Below are 19327 nucleotides of genomic sequence, written 5' to 3'. Positions count from 1 at the left end.
ACCCCACCCACTTCTTCCTCTGCTCCCTTCTCCACCTTTCCCGCTCATCTTCCCTCCTCTACCCCAATACTCACTCTGACACTGCCCCCTACCTTAAGCCTTCTCCTCAGCTCCCCCATTACCCCTCCCCCCTCTGACTCTCACTGCGGCCCCATCCCTCATGCAAACCCCAGCAGGCCCTCACCCCCGCCAGGCAGGCACTAGGAGTGGGCGCGGCTGAGCATGGGGGAGGGGGAGAAGGGAGTGGGCGTGACTTCCTAGGAGTGGGCGGGGTTATCTCGGGCGGGGGCGGAGCCATCTGCCGAGATAAGTAGCGGCGGAACGGGGCGGTTCCCAGGCTGGTGGTTATTGGCGCGGCGCTCGGCACGGCACAGCATGGAGAGCGCTCGGGACTACGCCGGCGTCCTAGTGCGGTGAGTGAGCGCGTGTCCCTGGGGGTGCACCGGCCCGAGACTAGCAAAGCGCAAGGGGGATCTGAGGCTGGATCCAAACGCGGGGGGGCTTCCAGCCTTCCCGCCCATATGGTGCTGCCGCGGCTCAGCCCGCGGGCCGCCGAGCAATCCGCTTCGCCCTCCGCCTGCCCTAATCCCGGGGGATCCCGCAGCCAGGGCTCTCCGGCTCACTCGGAACCTTTCGATAGCTGCTGTTGAAAATGTAACTCGCAGATGTTGCCAGGCATCCTTGGAAGAAACCTAACGCCCGCACCTTCTGGCTTAAAATAAAAGCTGCAGTGACTTGTAGTGATGACTTCACCTGCTGAAAACCCCGTGCATCCGAACTTGGCCTCATCTTGCTTTCTCTGAACCACTCGGTGTTTGAATAAAACAAGAGATGGTTGTGGATTAGCAGTTTCCGTATGAAAAGGAATCGTAACATAGTTGCACGTTCGTTGTACTAAAAAGGAAACTTCCCAGTGTCTCCTTTTATCCACTTCTTTTTTTTATAGAACAAAGATTTGGGTCAAATGTCTCAACAGTGGTCAGACTGTTTTTGGACGGTAGTCATTCCTCTCAGAGAATTGGTGCTACAGCAAGAGTACAGTTAGCTCCCTGGCTTCAGGAGTAGCTGTATACACTGCTATTAAATCTTAAATGTTTGAAAATTGAGACTGAAACAAAACAAGAAGATAATCTTGAAGACTAGACAAAATTGTGATTGATCTTGTGTTCTGTAGCATGAAGGTGAAAGAAACTCTGACTGGCTTGATTGTAAACCTTGGAATTCTGGAGTTTGATTCAATTCTTAGTTCCCATCTTGATGATTGAGATCTTATAGTAGCAAGTAAACAAGTTACTTTGCTTTAATTAAATACAGGACACTAAATCATGTGTACAATGTTCTGGCAGTAAAACTAGCAAATAGTACATCTACTGCACCACAGTAGATACTAAACCAGTGTTTTTCAATCTGTGGGTCATGACCCAGTACTAGGTCACAGCATGTCAGGGACTGGGTCACCTTGCTCTGGTCAGCACTGCTAACCGAGATGTTACAAGTCCATTGGTGGTGCTGCCCAGCTAATGCAGGCATGTGCCTACCTTTTCTGACACTGTGCTGTGCCCTGGAAGTGGCCAGCAGCAGGTCCAGCTCCTAGGTGGGGGGGAGGGGAGGTCACAAAGCTCCATGTACTGCTCTAAGCACCAGCTCCACCCTGGCCAATGTGAACTGGGGTGGTGCCTGTGGGTGGGAGTTGCACGGAGCTGCTTGCGTGCCTCTGCCTAAGAGCCAGATGTGCTGCTGGCCACTTCCAGGGCGCAGAGCGGTTTGCGGTGCACCCTGGCTGTGCTGCTGACCAGGAGCCACTGGAAGCAAATCTGTGCCCAAACCCCAACCACCTACCCTAGTCCTGAGCTTCCCAAACCCAGAACCCCTTCCTGCATCCCAAGCCCCCGCATCCCTGGCCCCAGCCCAGAGCCTGCACCCTGAGCCCAGACCCCCCTCACTTCTGGCTGCACCCTGCAGCCCTCACCCTGCACCCCAACCCTCTGCCTGAGCCCCTCCCATAGCTTGAGCCCCTCACCCCCAGCTCCACTCGGTCATGGGCATCAACAATTTTCTTCAGCTAGGTCCCCAGAAAAAAGTTTAAAAGCCATTGTACTAAACTGCCAGATATCATGCCAAGAGAGTGTAAAGCTCATGGGTCAGCCATTAAATTTAAGATTTGATTTTAGACTTAAATCTATATTCATGTTGCAGGCAGCTATTCAGTATATCTAAAAAGACAGTTCTTACTATGGAACAGTCTTACATTTGTTTAGTTTGTCTTCATCTTGTACATTCTAATGAATCTAAATTAGCCATTCCAGTAATTCTTTCTCTAAAGTTCTGTGAAAGATAAAACTCTTAAAATGCATAGTCTGAGGAAATGCTAATAGCACATCCTCCCTGAAACACTAACTGCATCACTTGTAGCTGATTCACTCCCCTGATGCAAAGGGTAGCCCTTTTAGTCAATTTACTCTAAAGGTCACAGACAGGCAATAGATTGATGTTGTGCAACTTGTGACTCCTGAGTATGACAGAAGGCTGTTGCACCACGTCACCTAGGCAACCCTGCATGACACCCCGTATGTTGTCTGCAAGATGTCTCAAGCTTTGCAGCCAACAGTGTGCACAGGGTTCATTGTAAAATACCACCCACTGAAAAGTAGCTGAATTCATGGATCATACATGTCGCCATTCTAAAAACAAGTGTTTGGAATACTATGTGCAAGTTCCTAGTTCAAAAATGAAGAACTTCTAATGTGGCTCTAACACCAAGTCTGGCAGATTACTAAAGTTTGAGGATGATGGTTGTGTACCTTTGTAGAAAACTCTTCCATGCCCTGGAACTGGTATTGCTGCCTAAATGGTAAAATACCTGTACCCTCACTGCCTCCCTAAAACATACCCCTTGCAGTTTAATAATAAAACAGTTGTGGGCCTGTTTAACTTATGAAGCTTATTAAATGTAATTAGCATTTCTTGCTATTGTTGCGCTATTACTTTCTTGGCCTTCAGTTTTTCTTTCTACAGTAGATTGTGGGGTACCAAGTCGCCCTTGCATCGGGCATCCACTTGTCAGTTTCAAAGGCTGCTTTCTAATTGCTACAATATAAAGCAGCCAGACTGGGTTCCAAGAATCTGGATTAATATATCTAAAGGTCTTTGGCTGCAGTCACTATGGACATGTAAGAATTGGATCTGGTGTCCAAATAGGTAAAAAGGCCAGCGGTCACTGATGACTCCTATCACTAAGAGAATCCTGTTTGCTCTACCACTTGGGAGCCCAAAGTTCTCAGCTACCTGAACAGGCAGAAACAGTTTCAGGTTAAATATTACAGTGACAGTCTTGCTATAAATGTTGGCAGGTTATCATAGATGGAAACAGTGACTGATTGGTAGTACTAAAGAGTATGAGAGAACTTTCAATTCTGAACCCATTCAAATCAGCAAGAAAAGCCATTTGAATGAGAATCTTGGATCTCAATGTGATCGTATGGCTTTGTTTATATGTTGGATCCAGAAATGGGCACTACATTTTGATATTACTAGAGGATTTGGGTGCCAAAATTGGACAAATAGCAGCACAAGATGGCAGAAATCAGGTAAACTCAGCTCTTGAGCTGTTTAACCTGAACAAAAGCTCTTACTTGGCTCTGAATCCTAAACCTAAAGCCTACATGATGCTTCCTTGTCCTGTCAGTAACTCTTATTGATACATAATGTATGCTGTAGCCTTGTGCTTTTTTCTTACGCTTTGTCTTCTGCCTGCACAAATTACCTTCCTGGCAAAATAAGACTTCACAAGATGTAATTCAGCTTAGTAGTTAGAAAGTAAACTGTAACACTTAATATCCTCAATCCCCAGCTGTTCCACCTGGGCTTGTAGAGCCTTTTTGATTATGATAGACTCTAGTACTGTACTGACAAAGTAACTTTTTTATGTAAAAGCGATGTATGCTTCCATTGTCTGCAACTTTTTCAGACAGCTCCCTACTATGGGGCCTTAAGCTTGATGATGGGATATGAAACTTTAGTTGTATGCTACTGATCCAAATCTAGTCCATATTATGAGCATTCAAAAGGTAAAAACTGATCACTTGAGGGCTGTGTAACACATTTGTCACTAGGCATAAGATCAAGAGCAAATACCTACATCACAAAAACTTAACTGTACTGTAATTCTTGGCAGAAATTGGTAACTGGGCAAGAAAAATGCCCATTCGCCCCAGGGATAACTTCAAATCAGGGTTGAAGTGCACACTGGTATGGCAGGGAAATGTACAATATTGCATTTTGCACTGTATCTGTGCATCATTATCAGTGATGCCTAGTACCTCGTGCTGAATTTGTTTTTCCCTCTGAAGAGCAATCAGAAAGCAATCACTTCAACTACACATGGAATAAATATTAATCAAAAGAATACTTCTTGAATTAAGTGAATGTCAAACTAAGAATATGTTGCTGATTTATGAAGAACAAAGCCATATACAGTGAAGGATATGTCTAGTCAGAATTAAACCTGTGACAGACACTTATCAGGAACTAGAACCAAAATGTAACTTGATAGTCAAAACTAGCAATCTCTGACTTTCAAACCAACAAACTTAGTCCATGCATCCTTAGCTGAATTAAATGGGTTGAGGGAAGATTTTATCATGCTCTCTATACCAAATCTAGTTTCAAGCAAACAAGTCTAACTTCAGCCAAATAATTGCATCAAATTGAACACTAGTATTCAAAATAGTAATTCCAATGACTAGGCTACCTGAAGCATCTACCTTGGTGCATCACTGACAGACTTTCAAATCTTGACAAAACCAATGCTGCAGAGAAGTAATAGCTCATATCTTAAAATAGCTACTGCTAGCCTACTTGCAACAGGCATGTAAACTCCCAATGCTTTGCTCGTGTAATAATGGAAATTATCGAGGTGAATCCCTGCCTCACAGCAGGTGGATGCAGAGGCACTGTGTTGATCAGACCCACAGCCATGTATCCATTACAATTTACTAGAATAAAACTGGCTTGTCTTATCTAATAAAGAACTTTCTTTCATACAGCTGTTAGGAGGCATTCAAATGCATCAGCCAAATGAAAGATCAGTTTCCTTTATCTGTAAGATAAACAATGGAGCTGAAGTACACTAAGTTGGAAAGGTAGCTGCTCTAAGCAAGGAGACCCCCTGGGGCATCAGGGATGTGCCATCCACTTCTGGAAGTGGCACAGAGCCAGGGAAGGTAGGAAGCCTACCTTTGCCCTGCTGCGCTGCTGGATTTTTAGGATGCAGGGAAGGGGAGGAGTTGATCAGCAGGACCTGCAGACCCCTTAAGTACCCTTGGAGACCCCCAGGGGTCCACAAACCCCAGTTTGAGAAATGCTGCAATATCCTATTAAAGAATGTCAAAGTTGTTGTTAGCAGGACTGTGACCAGTGGTAACCTGGCCAAGTTGGTCCCAAATATCTATACAGGTCTAAAACTGAAAAACCTTATCTTGCCAAGAAGAAAGCAAATACTCCAGTTTTATGGAAACAACTCTGATCACTGAACTTCTTAAAATAGTCTGGTCTCAACTGGCCTGTGAGAACTACATATGAGCATTATATAGTGAATGCATACATCACAATGACTAATCTCAATGTTTGTTTTTATTTAAAATGAAACTGCTTTTTAGATCTCTGGTATCCATGGGAACATCTGTGGGGTCAGTGACAAGACAGACCCTGTTCCCTCCTCTCACGCCTGCAGCCCGACCCTTCCGTGTATCAAATCATGACCGCAGCAGTCGGAAAGGAGTTGTTGCAAGCAGTCTGCAGGAGCTTATTAGCAAGGTATATCAAACACTTGATTGAGACTTGTCAGTAAGAACATAATACCTAGGCCTTCTGGTCTCAACTCTGAGAGCAAAGGTTATTTTATCCTGGCCTAAGTAAAGTGACTGAAATGTAGGCTCTTGTTTTTGAGGCTCTGAAATCTGGTGAATTAGGGTCTAAATATCCCACATACCATGGCTTTTTAGAGATGGATTTCTTCATGTCAAATTCAGGATTAAACTTCATTGAAACATAGCCTAGTCCTTCAACAGAAGGAGATACTGGAAATACTGTCTCAAAACTAAATTAAAATGGAGTCTTGCTCTGAGACTCAACTAGACTGCTTGTGGAGCTATACTTAATGACCTGTAGTTGGAGTCCTCCTTTTTAAAATACATGATCAAAGCCTGCTTCTATTACCATGAGATCCAGATACTCTGGAAGTTCTGTGCACTTTCACAGCAACTTGATTAGGGGGTGGAGGAAAAAGAGTAACTACTCTGCAGAGTACAGGACCATGTGGTGTCCTATTAGAGGTCACAACTCTTCCTTGGTGTGGAAGCTGGAACTGATCTTTATAGGTAAAACAGAAGCAAATCAGTACCCGTCATTTGGTGTTAAACTACTCTGCAAATGAGTAGTTTTCTGTAGTTAAATGTCAACTAGACAGAAAGCATTCTGAATTAGATCTATTTTTTTTATTGTAGGCCCTAGATGCCTTGCTGATTACTGCTGGACTGATTACTATAGTTTTGGAAGAAGATGGCACAGTTGTGGATACTGAAGAGTTCTTTCAATCCCTGGGAGATAATACACACTTCATTCTTCTAGAAAAAGGACAGAAGTGGACACAAGTAAAGTGTTAACTGCTTTTTTGTAACTTTTGCAGATCATAGAATCATAGATTATTAGGGTTGGAAGGGACCTCAAGAGATCTAGTCCAACCCCCTGCTCAAAGCAGGACCAATCCCCAAATGGCCCCCTCAAGGATTGAACTCACAACTCTTGGCTTAAGGAGAATTGTGGTAGCTAGAAGTAGGGCAAGGGGTGGTAGTGGGGGAGGAATGAGAGGAAAATTGCCTTCAAAGAAGGCTGGGTATCAAAACCAAAACCAGCTTACAATGCTAAGAATGCATAGTCTTTCCAGAGGATTAGAAATAGGGAGTTCTGACCCTCGCTGAACTGGCAGAAAACCTCTTACAAAAACCTAGCATAAATTGGAATTAAACATGTAGCAAGCATCTTCAAGGACCAAAAAATCCCTTTTGCTCAGTTCTGTCTCCTGTAGTCTAGAAATCTGACTAGTCCTCTTTGACTAGAGAACTAAACACCAACATTTTTTTTACATCAAGCAAAACATACTTTATTTTTTTTTAAAAAGCATGACTATTTCTCTGCAGCTCATCTTAAAGTATAAGCCAAGGCATGATTACAGCATAGTCTGAAATAGTATAAAACTCCATATTCTGAGCACAGTGGATATTCAGTGGAGGTTAACTAACTTAGAAAAAATATTTTTTTCTTATTCCGCTTGCAGGATCTTAGGAAAGGGCTAAAGTGTGCCATCAAAACATAATTATGAAATAGAAAACCACGAGTCTAGACTTTTTTTATTGGCATAAGAGCATTTTAAGATGAATGTGCCTGGTTCACCTAGTGGTTTTAGGGGGTGTGGTTTTGTTTTGGTTTTTTTGACACACCTTCCCTTGGGCTGCAAATTGGGGGGCCCTTCAGTCACATGTGAGGAATAGTCCAGATCTTATCTCCATAATGCAAATAAGAGACTAAGTCATTTCTCTAATGGACCTTCTGTTAAATGACAGCTCTCTGGAAAAATTGCTTGTGCTTGTCAAGTGACCCAGGCTAGCAGTACCACTGTCTCCTCTGAATGCCCATGGATGACATGCCTTAAGTTGTCACCTCTTAGACTAGGACCTAGATTGCAGGCTCCTTTGTATGCGTGATTGCCTCAGTGCCCTTGGGTTGCAGACACCGCTTCCAAGGAGCAGAACTGTGGGGACTGGGCAGTAGTCCACAGTGACCAGATGACCTGGTTTTGAAAAGGCTGTTTCTTAACATAAGGAACATCACATAGCATAAAACAAATTTTGAAATTGCCTATACAGGCTCATCTACCTAGAGCTCACCATCCTCTTGATGTTAGCCAGGTAGACCAAATGCATAAATTAATAGAGAAGCCCCACATCTCTAGGAAAAGTGTATGAATTGGAGAGTCCAGAGGAGAGCAATAAAAATAGTAGTTTTTTTTTTCTTTTTGAAAAACTAACTTGTGAGGAAAGGCTAAAAACTGGGCATATTTAGTGGGGGAGGGGGAGGAGGGGGAGGGAAAAAGACTGAAGAGGAACCTGATAAGTCTTCAGATATGTTCAAGGCTGTTTATAAAGAGGATGAGAGATCAATTATTTTCTGTCTAAGCTCATTACTACTTGTCCTACCTTCCATAATCTGCAGCAAGGGAAATCTAAGCTAGAAAGGGTTTTCTAATATCTATAAGGGTGATTAAGCTCTGTAATAGATTTTCAAGGAAAGTTGTGGAACCCTCATCACTGGAGGTTTTTATGGAGAGGTTAGACAAACCCTTGTCAGGAATGGTCTGATTTACTTGGTCCTGCCTCCAGCACAGCAAGTTGGACTTGAGTTCTTGAGGTCACTTCTGGCCCTATATTTCAATGATTCAGACTCTACATTAGTCTATGTATAGTTGCAAAATAACTCAAATGAGGAACACGGTTCAGTCATGTGTCATCTGCCAGCATCCTCCAACTTAAAAAGCTACAAACAAGGGCATGGGAGCTAGGTAATGAGCGTGCTGAAAGAGTACTTGTAAAACATCGTTCTGAGTGTATAAAATTCATCCTTGTGAAAGGGAACCAAACCCTAAGCATTTACTGTAGACTGTCACAGCAAAAACAAATGCAGAGCAGTCTAGTGTAAACAGTAGTGAGGCCAAGTGCCCTAGTAATTTGTATCTTAGCCTTTCTTGTACACTGTTTACTAGATAAAATTGCAAAGCTGCTCCAAGCAGTCTGCATTTTTTAAAAATAGTGATAAGTGATGTACAAAGCATTCCAAAAGCACTAGAGTAAAATTTCTCATTGAGTAAGATACAAGATATATCCACTAGGTGTCTCCCTACAGCATTGGACTGCTTCAGACACTAATGGTGACAATATCTTAAGTGGGGGGGCATGAGCAGCTTTTCACTGTCACTTGGTAGATAACCTGGGAGGAGATCAGGATTTAGCAGTTGAAGGTGCTTGTTCCTCTCCTTTAAGTTTGCTTAAGTACAACTTAGTGCTGTTCTGTGACTGTTCTGAGTCCCATCATAGTGGTTTCTTCCAATGATTTATCAGATTACTTGGGAGTTACTTCAAATCCTAATTATAAGGACTGGGTCCACAAATCACCAACCACACAATTCCCAGGTGCCATTCCAAGGCCCAGGCAGCTGGGCGAACTCCCCTTTGAAGGCAAACATTGGGCATCTGGACTCCTGATTACTTAAAATATTATTGGCCTGTTTGCTGCAGCAGTCCATTTAAAGCAATCTCTTCTCAATTAGTGGTTGTTCATGTCCTCACTGGTGTCATTGTGCCAATACAGCTGGCTTGCTAAATAACTTGTAACATGTCCCTAGTGTTGTAATCCTGATGGAATTTGGCCCTAATAGTTCAAGGAGTCTCGGGTCATCTTGGGACAAGTCTGACTAAAGAAAAGTAATATTTCACATATGCAAAAATGATATCTTGAAGGGAGTATCCATTAATATATGAAGGATTAGGTACTTTGGAGAATTCTCTAACAGGCCTAATCAGGCCTTAAATGAAGTCATGATGAAAGCTGCAAGTTTGTAGCAAATACCTTGTTACCACTACTTGTATTCATATCCTACACCAATGTAGATTGGAATAACATTTGATACTCTAAAGAATAGCTGCATTATCTAGGGTCATTAAGGTATATTCTCTGTGCTGTCACCTCTACTGGATATAGTATAAAACTAAATGTCTCTTTAATTAGGGAGAAAATTATATCCTCGCTGTACAGCAGACTAAGAAAATGGGGGTAGCCAATATTACTCTGGACTTGTACAAGCTGAATCCAAAGGATTTTATTGGCTGTCTAAACATTAGAGCTACTTTCTATGAAATCTACTCTGTGTCATATGACATCAAATGTATGGGAGCCAAGACTGTGCTGCGGTAAGTGTGCATTCCTATTAGTCAGTGAGGGGAATAAAGTAGATATAAACTAAAACAAGTCTCAAAGGAGCATGAGCTTTAAATGATCCCGCAATGAAGATGCTAACTGGTTACCATGTAAGCATTAACTAGTAGAGGCAAAGGCATTTTTAGACTGTTTCCTGCACATGACACAGGGGGTGTGTGTGTGTGTGTGTGTGTTGTGTGTGTTTAAAAAAAACCAAAAACCTAAGAATGGCTATTACAATGTGACTTTAATGCATCTAAAAGCTAAAGTTCTATGGCAGAAATTTAAATTAGAATCTTATCACAAGAGTAAGATACTTCCATTTGTAATAAGCAAAACCAGTCTATGTACATTATCTGGTGGCTGAATGCTGACTTGTTGGGAAAGATGCCAAGTTCTTTCAATGTAGTGAAATGAAGGACTGAATAACAGTAACCTTTAGGCTTTTCCCACATTCTGCATAACAGGATCAGTTTCCCCTTCTGATGGGCATAGAGAAAATAGAGAAATGGGGATGTGAAGTGAACTTTTTACTATCTCTAGGTGGATTTCACATATCTGAATAAGATTGTGGGATGTCTTGGTTCCCAAGTGAACTGCCTCTGCCTGATACACTTAGCCCAAAGTGCTCTGTATCCCTTCAAATACTGAAATGCAGATACTTTTAAATAGCATATATTGACACTCCCTGGTTGAAAATGGAAGCAAATATTCTACCTGCTCTGCCAATCAGAGTGTAGAAGGCCTATTCACTTATAGGTTGAAACTACATGAACCTGAAGATATTTTATTACTTAAGTGAGGATTTCAAAAGACAATGGCTTACTGACTCCGATGAAAGAGTTCTAAAATACTAAATTGCAAACAGCGCACTTTTCTGCATCTGTCTGACAAAGTTCTGACCCCTCAAATCCTATGTAACTTGAGACTAAAGACACTAGCCAAAAATTGGCATAGACTGTAGTCTATCCCTTAATGTCTGGATTCTCAGCCTTCGATTTAACAGAGGGTCCAGTTATGCCATGTATTATACCCTTGCCCCGCACCGATTTTAGTGGGGCTGGATGGGTAACTGAGTGAAGAACTTTGTTTAACAGAACTAAACACTGTCCCCTTCTGAAAAGTAGGGACTAATGTCTTTTGCCAGTCTAATTCAATTAACAGTTATGAGTTTGGACTCTAACAATGGAACTTGCATTGTTAAAGAGGGAATTTTAAGTGACGGTTCCTCCAGGCTTTTGCCAGTGTGCTGCAGCTGCTGAGAGAAGCTGATACAGGAAGTGCAAAAAACAGCAGGGAGACAGCTGAGGTATCTGGAGTCCCACTACAAGCATAGCTATATTATAATAAGGTCATTCTAGGGCCACTACAAGCAAGTAAGGCTTCTGCAACGGGCTAGATAAGTAAGAACCTATCCCTATCCCTATCTTGCAGGGAAGATAAGTAAGAACCTATCCCAAGTGGCTGCAAGCTGAAGACAAACTGCACTGGAATCTCAAGATAGTTCCTTGAAAAATGTTCTATTGATGCTGAAGTCTCATACTGTGAATGTTCACTTGGCAGGCAGGGATCCCCTTACATGCCATCAAACTTGATGAATTTTCTGTTTCTTATTGTATTTTCAAAGAAAGGATCAAATGTCCAGACCAACAAATAACAATCTCCTCCACAGCTAAAAATGCCACTGGCACCCACGGCCAGTTGTCTCTCTCATATTGCAGCTGTTGTAAGACTCAGCTGCATGGAGGCCTACGAAGGCTGCACCTGGTTCCATAAAGTCACTTGGCCAGCCCCAGCAGGATAATTGAAAAGAACATACTAAAGCTATATCAAATAGGTGCCTTGCTTATCAGGGAAAAGGGATTGTCTTTAAAGCACTGCCCAGTTCCTGAGAGCTTTATTCAATTTCTGTAGAGTGAATTGCTGACTGTGTTTTTTGTTTTTGTTAAAGTCTTTCTGTTGAGAGAACAATGAACTTCCTATAGGCAATGGGGGAGGAGTGTAGGAGAAGAGGATCTGCCTTCTGCATTAAACTGGAATCCTAGAAGAGGGCAGTACTAGTAGATCACACCTGCACTGGGCCTTACTCAGGGCTGGGAAAGCTAGGCAGACAAGAGGTGAGGCTTTACTTGGAGGAAGGGAGATGTTGGCCTGTTTCCTATCTTCTAAGGAACTGTGTGGGGGAGGATCTTATTCATAGAGCAGTGGTTGAGTTTCAGACTAGCCCTCTGATTATTACTATACTTTGTTCCCTTTTCTGTGTTTTCTGCTTCCTAGTATAATTAGCTTGTAGCTGTGAGTTCAGGTAACTTCCAGGTACTTGAGTCTAGAAGATTCATTTGGGTTTAGAGAGAACGAAAGCAGAATTGTAAATATACAGAGCTGGTACAGAAAGCTGAACTCAGTGTAGGTCCTGGTCTAGATGGCCTGGTTTTCTCATTCTTAGAAAATCACTCTAAAGAGTAACTGGAGGCTGATGTACAGAATGTATGCACCAAGAGATCACAAATGCTAAGTATTTAGCTTTATCCTCTCTCTACGCCTGGAACTTGCACCAAAACCTGTGGGTCTTGATAATACCTTAGTGCTCACATTGCCTTAGTTTCATGGGTCTTGTATTGGGTCTTGGAGACTGCCTAAAGCTGCATGTTTCAAGCCAGTAATTCACTCTGGAATGTAAGCAGTAATAAGTAATACTCATTAATTGGGAAGACAAAGCTTGAAGATTCTCAGCTCCATTAGTATTACATATGTAAGTTCACTGCAGCTAAACAAGCCAATGTGAGTGCTTAAGTATAAGACCTGGTCAGTACATTAATAGACATGTCAGTGGTAGTTCTGTAGCTGGCATTCCTCCTTACTTCCCACCTTGTACTGTACTAATAGGTAAAATGGATTAATGCTGCAGGGCTCAAATTGACTTCCCGATTACCTGAAGTCATTAATGGAAACATGGCAATCCCAGTAAGGGTATTTGGAATGTTCTGCTGAAACTCCGATAACTGCTTTGTCTGCATAACTAAAATGTCTCTTGCAGGCCCTAACTCTGCTACATGCAAACAGCTTCCTTCCCACTCAGTGGGAGTTGCTTATGTAGTGGCTGCAGAATCAGGCCCTGATGTAACATTTGTTGCCAAACAATGGCTAGAAGTGGGTGGAATGTGAGGATTCTTATAAATGTGACTCATCCTAAAAGAGCCCTATGTGTGCTGAAACATGATGCAGCATTCTAAGACTTTCTTTTAAAAATGACATTAACTTTTTTCTCTTCTAGGAGAATGCTTCGGTTTGTGTCCCATGTGGCACAAATAACTGGGCAGTTTCTTCTCTACACTGGATCTTATGTGTTGCAGCTGATGGGTGAATATGAGGAAGATGGCATGTGTACAAACTCAAAGCGCTAACAAGCCGTCTCACTTCAGTATCAGTTACACCTTTTCACACCAAACATTCTCCTATCCAATTCTAAAGATGGCTTCATGATCTTAAATTAAAGTAGATGAGAAGTCCACGTTAGTGGACAAACATGAATCTAACCTTTGTCCTTTGGCACAGTTGCAGATCTTTCCATTGTAAGATAATGTGACAATTGTAAATATGATCGGAGTCTTTAGTCTTTTTAATGCAGTGACTAGAAAGGTCTAATGCCTGGTAATTGGGGAAGGAACTTCTGTCCCCTACACTGATATCCAAAATGAAGACAAGGTATACATGGAAGTCTTTTTGGACCAAGTGGTAGATACCCATGCATGGATCAAGACTTTGTCTTCTGAGTAAACAACAATGCTGCACCTTCTGAATGAATTTGCTGTGACTTTGAAGTTTCTTATGTCCTTAGTACTGTTCACAAGTGTTCACCCCCTTGGTACTCAAATTCCCAGTTAAATTGTTTTGACTCTGTATCAATGCAAATTTAATAATGGGTTTTTTCAGTACCATAGAATCTGTTGCAGTGAGCTCTTTAATTATTTTAATCAGATAATTAGGTAGTTTTAAGGCTGGCATACAGATTTTTGCATTACAGTGCTAATGTGTATAACCATTGCCCTGTAAGTATACTGAAACTATGTCCTTGTAAGTACAGCCGCACAGGTTGATGCAATACTAACTGTATGGGCTTCTAAAATGAGTTAAAGCAGCACAAACTGTCAAGATTTACATTTTGATCACTTAACTTGCATTTCTTAAATGTGTGGGGTACACTTACAATTTCCAATCCTGCATTGAATAAACTGGCTTAATGTCTCATGCCTAGAATGCTTACAAGCATCCTTTCTCATGAATCTCATTGTTTTAAAGTCTCTGCTGAAATTGCAGTTTGTCCCATCTGCTAAGGCACCCTCAAAGGCACATTTACAATTCCTACATTTCATATTTGGGAGCATATTTCTTGAGAATTGGACTTGCAGAACATCTTCTCTGTGTGTACAGCTTCTAGCTGTGTTTACACACACTAGCATCTTAAGTAAGTTATGTATATAATTACCATATGAAGCAACAAACTAGCCCTTAAAGCTATTGAATTCCTTAAATTGTAATCAGCTGTGACAGCAACCTATTAAGACAGATTTTAGATGTGTCTCTAGCAGTTGTCCTTTCTAATAGCCTCTTCAAGAGATGCTACACATTCCAATATTCAGTCTTTAAGAATGCACATCAGCCACCATGCAAGCACGCACAGACTCATGGAAAGAATCAGTCCCATGAGAGTCACTAACTAATTACTAGCTGGCCTGCAATGTGAAATACTATGTTGGTATTAATGGTCTCAGTAAGACCACATTATACTTAAATTCTTAAACTAATCAATCTTGGTTCATTCCTAGTCCTACCAAAGGTGTACTTGTTACACTCAAGGAGCTGGATGTTGTGGCACTTGTGTCAAAATTATCAAACACATTAGCTGTTCCTCTTGCCTTCATTGCAGTGGCTCTTCTGTCTGCTGTGGGTTTGCATTACTTAACCTAAATCAAGTAGATTGTTATGTCTGTAATCATAGGTGTGCACAGCACATTTATTAAGGTGTGCACCCAGGGAATTTTATTTATTTTTAAAGCCAAACATCATAAAGGTTGGGGTGTGGGATGGAGTTCAGGGTATGGGAGGGAGTGTGGTGTGCAGAAAGGGGCTCAGGGCAAGGTATTGGAGTAGGAGGGTATGGAGTATATGAGAGGACTCAGGGAAGGGAGTGTGGGGTGCAGGAGGGGGATAGGGTGCAGGAGGAATGTGGGATGCAATGGGGCTCAGGGAAGGGAGTTGGTATGCATGAGGGTATGGGGTGCAGCAGGGGGTTGGGGTGCAGGAGGGGTGTGAGGTGCAGGTAGTGGGTTGGGGTGCAAGATACAAGAAGGGGGCTCAGGGCAGGGGGTTGGGGTGCACAGGGCTCTATGTGCTGCCCTTGCCATGCTTCTAGGTACCTCCCTTGAAGCTCCCATTGGCCACGGTTCCCTGTTCCCAGCCAATGGGAGCTGCAGGGAGCAGTGCCTCCAGGCCCTGCATGGAGCCCTCTGCTCCAGGGACATGGTGCGGGGCCGGCCACTTCTGAGAGCGGTGTGGGGCCTGCGGCACTACAGAGGGGCAAATCCTGCAGGCCAGATCCAACCCACTGGCATTAGGGTGTGCCTGCGCACATCCGGCACACCCTGTGCACATGCCTATGTCTGTAATGAAGTAAAACATCCACAGCTGGCCCATGTCAGCGGACTGAAGCTGTGGGGCTGTAAATGAACATTTACACTGGGACATTACAACCTTGCAGGCTGAGCCCTGCAAGTGGAGGTCAGCTGACTTGCCACAGCTGTAGGTGTTTTACTCTATTGTTGACATACCTCCAGTCATGCTGCCTAGTTAATTAAAGTATCAGATGGGTAGTCATATTAATCTGGATCTGTAAAAAGCAACAAAGAGTCCGGTGGCACTTTATAGACTAACAGATGTATTGGAGCATGAGCTTTCATGGGTGAATACGTCTGGCGAAGTGGGTATTGACCCACAAAAGCTTATGCTCTGATACATCTGTTAATCTATAGGGTGCCACAGGACTCTTTGTTAGTTAATTAAAGGCATTTTCACTCCATACTCACTAAATACTCAAGCCTTTGGATTCAGCTCCTGCTCATGTTTTGTAGGCAAAACAAGGCTCCTTAAGAATTAAAATTAAAGCCTTCCTACTGTGATCCAGAATATATCATACCTGGTTCCACTCTATCCTAAGACCATGATGTGCATGTAGTCAAAATTCTATTGCAGGAAAAGACTTCTGTCTGGAGGCAATAGCGTGCAGGGGCTGGAAGAGGAAGTACCCTCTGTCACTTTGAGCGCATACTAGAAAAGAGGTTGAAAACCCTCTTCTGAGGTGGGGATGGGTACAATAAACCAGTAGAGACAAGGGGACTTCAGTCCAAGGACTGTTTAGCCTTTTACTACGGAATGTGGAAGGAGGGCACGGAAGATGGGGTGGAGATTAAAATTCTAGGTATGGCCTGAATTGAATACTTAACCACCCTTATTAAAAAGGGTAACATGGAGCCTGGAGCCAGTAGCAGGGTGGCAAATAGAAATAAGGATATGGAAGTAGATATGAACACATCTGAGGTGGAAGCCAAACTCAAACAGCTTAATGGTACCAAAGGAGGAGGTCCAGATAATCTCCATCTAAGAATATTAAAGGAACTGGTACATGAAATTGGAAGCCCAATAAAAAGGATTGGTAATGAATCCATGAAGTTTAAGCGTCATACCCTGTTACTGGAATTGCAAATATAGTACCTATATTTAAGAAAGGATGAAAAAAGTGAGCCAGCAACTTATAGGCCTATTAGTTTGACATAAATTGTATGTAAGGTCTTGAAACAAATTTTGAAAGAGGGGAATTAAGGACAGAGAGAGAAAAGGTAATTTGAATAAAATACAACATGGTAGTTTATTCCAGACCAACCTGCTCTCTCTTTGAGAAGATAACTGATTGTCTCAACAAAGGAAATGCAATAGATTTAATCTTCGTGGATTACAGTAAAGCATTTGTTACAGTTCCAGGTGGGAAATTAATTAGAGAAGATAGGGATTAATTAATTGAAAGGTAAGCAAAGAACTGGTTAAACAGTAGACTACAGCCAGTCATGCAAAAAGGTGAACTGTCAGTCTAGAAGGAAGTTACTAGTGGAGTTCCTCAAGGATTGGTCTTGGGCCCAGTCTTATTTAACATTTTCATTAATGACCCTGATGCACAAAATGCAGAGGTGAAAGTAAGCCGGTATGGTTCGGAGTACCGGCAAAAGCCAGTACGCCATGTCGGACCGCACCGGCTTCCGTGGCGGGAATTTAAAGGGCTGCCCAGAGCCCTTTAAATCTCGGCCGCAGCTCTGGCAGCCAGGCTGGGGCTGGCATTTAAAGGGCTCAGAGCTCTGTGCAGCTGCGGGCAGCCCAGAGCACTTTTAATCCCAGCCGCGGCTCCGGCGGCCGAGCTGGGGCCGGGATTTAAAGGGCTCAGGGCTCCCTGCAGCAACATAAGGGGGATAAAGATACTTGTCTCCCTCCAGCTGTATTGAGGTTTACCAAAGCTCAGCTGTAAAGTACTATATAAGTCAGTACTGAATGTGGCAGGAGGGGTGAGGGGGGTGGCTGGGATATCTTGGTTGTGGGTCTCTGCTTCCAAGAAAGGGAGCTGAGATCAGAGGATCCAATCCATTTTATAATACTTAATGGGAAAAATTCCTGTGGTCATTTGCCCCTCACTCAATGACTCTTATTTAACTGCATGGATACACGCATTTTATTGTGGTAAAAGATCCAGACCTGGCTAGCCAAGGACTGATACCAGGCCTTTGTTCTGATTCCCTTGGATATGTTTTTAATTAATCTACCACTATTGTTCCAAATTCTGCCAACCTTAAATGAGCAAAACTGCAGTTGACTTCTGTGGCAGTTTTGTTGGATTAAGGCATGCAGAAATAGACTATTAGTTTGTGATTCTTATTGGGCCAAGTCTGTCCCCTTATAGGAGAACCAAAAACCCAATTATTTTCCTATGTTTCTGGCTTTAGGAAAGGTATTAAGGGCCAGATCCACCAAGGGGATTGAGTGTTGCAAAGCTGAGCATCATGGCACCTAAAAAAATCACAGGAACAACATGGCAATCCACAAAGCCTGAGTTCGGCACATAAATTCCCTATACAATGAAGGGGGAGAGATAGGCACCTTAGAATGCAGTCCAGAAAGCCTGAGCAGGAATCCACCTAAACTAATCAACGGGAGATACTGATGACAGATATGTGTCCTAAACCTCACCCCCTCACAGAAATAGGCACCTACCCGCAATCCAGTCTTAAGTTCCTATATCTGTTTAGCAATCCAGGAACAGGATGAGTTATGCACCTGCCCTGCTCCACACAAAATGGGGGTGGAGGGCAGAGGAGGTGATAGTGTCCACCTTATAACTTTTTGCCCAGGGGTTGGAGCACTGACATGGGAGACCCAGGTTCAATTCCCCCCTATGTTAGAAGGAGAGAAAGTATTTGAACAGGAGTCTCCTACCTCTCAGGGGTGTGCTCTGGGATATTTGGATCTGGGGCTCCCTCAATCTCTCCTATTGAAGCGGTTCCACTGTGGATAAATAATGAAAGCATGATTGGAGCAAGAGGACTGGATCCTGGATCTCCCACTTTCTAAGGGGGTGCCCTAATAACTGAACTACAGAGTCATTCTCATTCTCTCTCTGGCCCAATGACTATTTAAATATTTATCCACTGTGCAACAGAGGGGGAGAGAGAGAGCAAGTAAACATAGCTCAGTGGTTAGAGCATGCTCCTGAGAGGTGGGAGACCCTTGTTCAGATTCTTTCTCTCATTCCAGCAGAATGCTTTAAACACTGGGCTAAAAGTTATAAGCTGACACAGCCTCTACTTCCTTTTCTGGCCAGATTTTGAATGGGACCCCATCCAGTAGGTGACCTCTGAGCCTGGCTACTAGATTGCACTCCACACACAAGATAGGCAGCGGAATGCCTATCTTACCCCCCAGTTCATGAATTGTTTTGGGGCTTAGGTGGGAGATACATTTCCGGACATCTAGAATGAGGCAGCAGTGCACATGCCCACAGGCAGAAACTTAGCTGCCTAAGGAACTTTCACCCTGAAAACTTAGGCACTGAGTGAGTTTAGATGGCTAAAGGGTTTGGCGGGAGTTTTGTCTATCATAGTGGAGCCTAAAAGTGGGATTTAGATCCCTGAGTAACATAGTAGATTAGGAGCCTAAATGGCACTGCTCAGCACCAAGAAAATAATAAAAACAAAAAGAACAGGCT

General features: G+C 43.0%; 1 protein-coding gene across 1 annotated transcript; it reads left to right on the top strand.

The window, feature by feature from the left end:
• Positions 1-320: 320 nt before the first annotated feature.
• Positions 321-14278, top strand: CIDEA (cell death inducing DFFA like effector a). Its single transcript, XM_030552728.1, has 5 exons — positions 321-413; positions 5658-5814; positions 6504-6650; positions 9838-10019; positions 13301-14278. Exons 1-5 carry the CDS (start codon positions 376-378, stop codon positions 13428-13430), a joined length of 654 nt encoding a protein of 217 aa, XP_030408588.1. The 5' UTR covers positions 321-375; the 3' UTR covers positions 13431-14278.
• The last annotated feature ends 5049 nt before the right edge of the window (positions 14279-19327 follow it).

The sequence above is a fragment of the Gopherus evgoodei genome, chromosome 2 (genome assembly GCF_007399415.2).
Source record: "Gopherus evgoodei ecotype Sinaloan lineage chromosome 2, rGopEvg1_v1.p, whole genome shotgun sequence".
In the NCBI taxonomy this organism is placed as follows: domain Eukaryota; kingdom Metazoa; phylum Chordata; order Testudines; family Testudinidae; genus Gopherus; species Gopherus evgoodei.
Note: the sequence above shows the minus strand (reverse complement) of the source record. Positions and strands in the feature narration are given on the sequence as shown.

Bases quoted from the DNA above. Each gene is read 5' to 3' on its own strand.
- CIDEA (XM_030552728.1), top strand. From the start codon at position 376: ATGGAGAGCGCTCGGGACTACGCCGGCGTCCTAGTGCG. The intron at 414-5,657 runs GTGAGTGAGCGC...ACTGCTTTTTAG, and splicing joins TACGCCGGCGTCCTAGTGCG to ATCTCTGGTATCCATGGGAA. The intron at 10,020-13,300 runs GTAAGTGTGCAT...TTTCTCTTCTAG, and splicing joins GGAGCCAAGACTGTGCTGCG to GAGAATGCTTCGGTTTGTGT.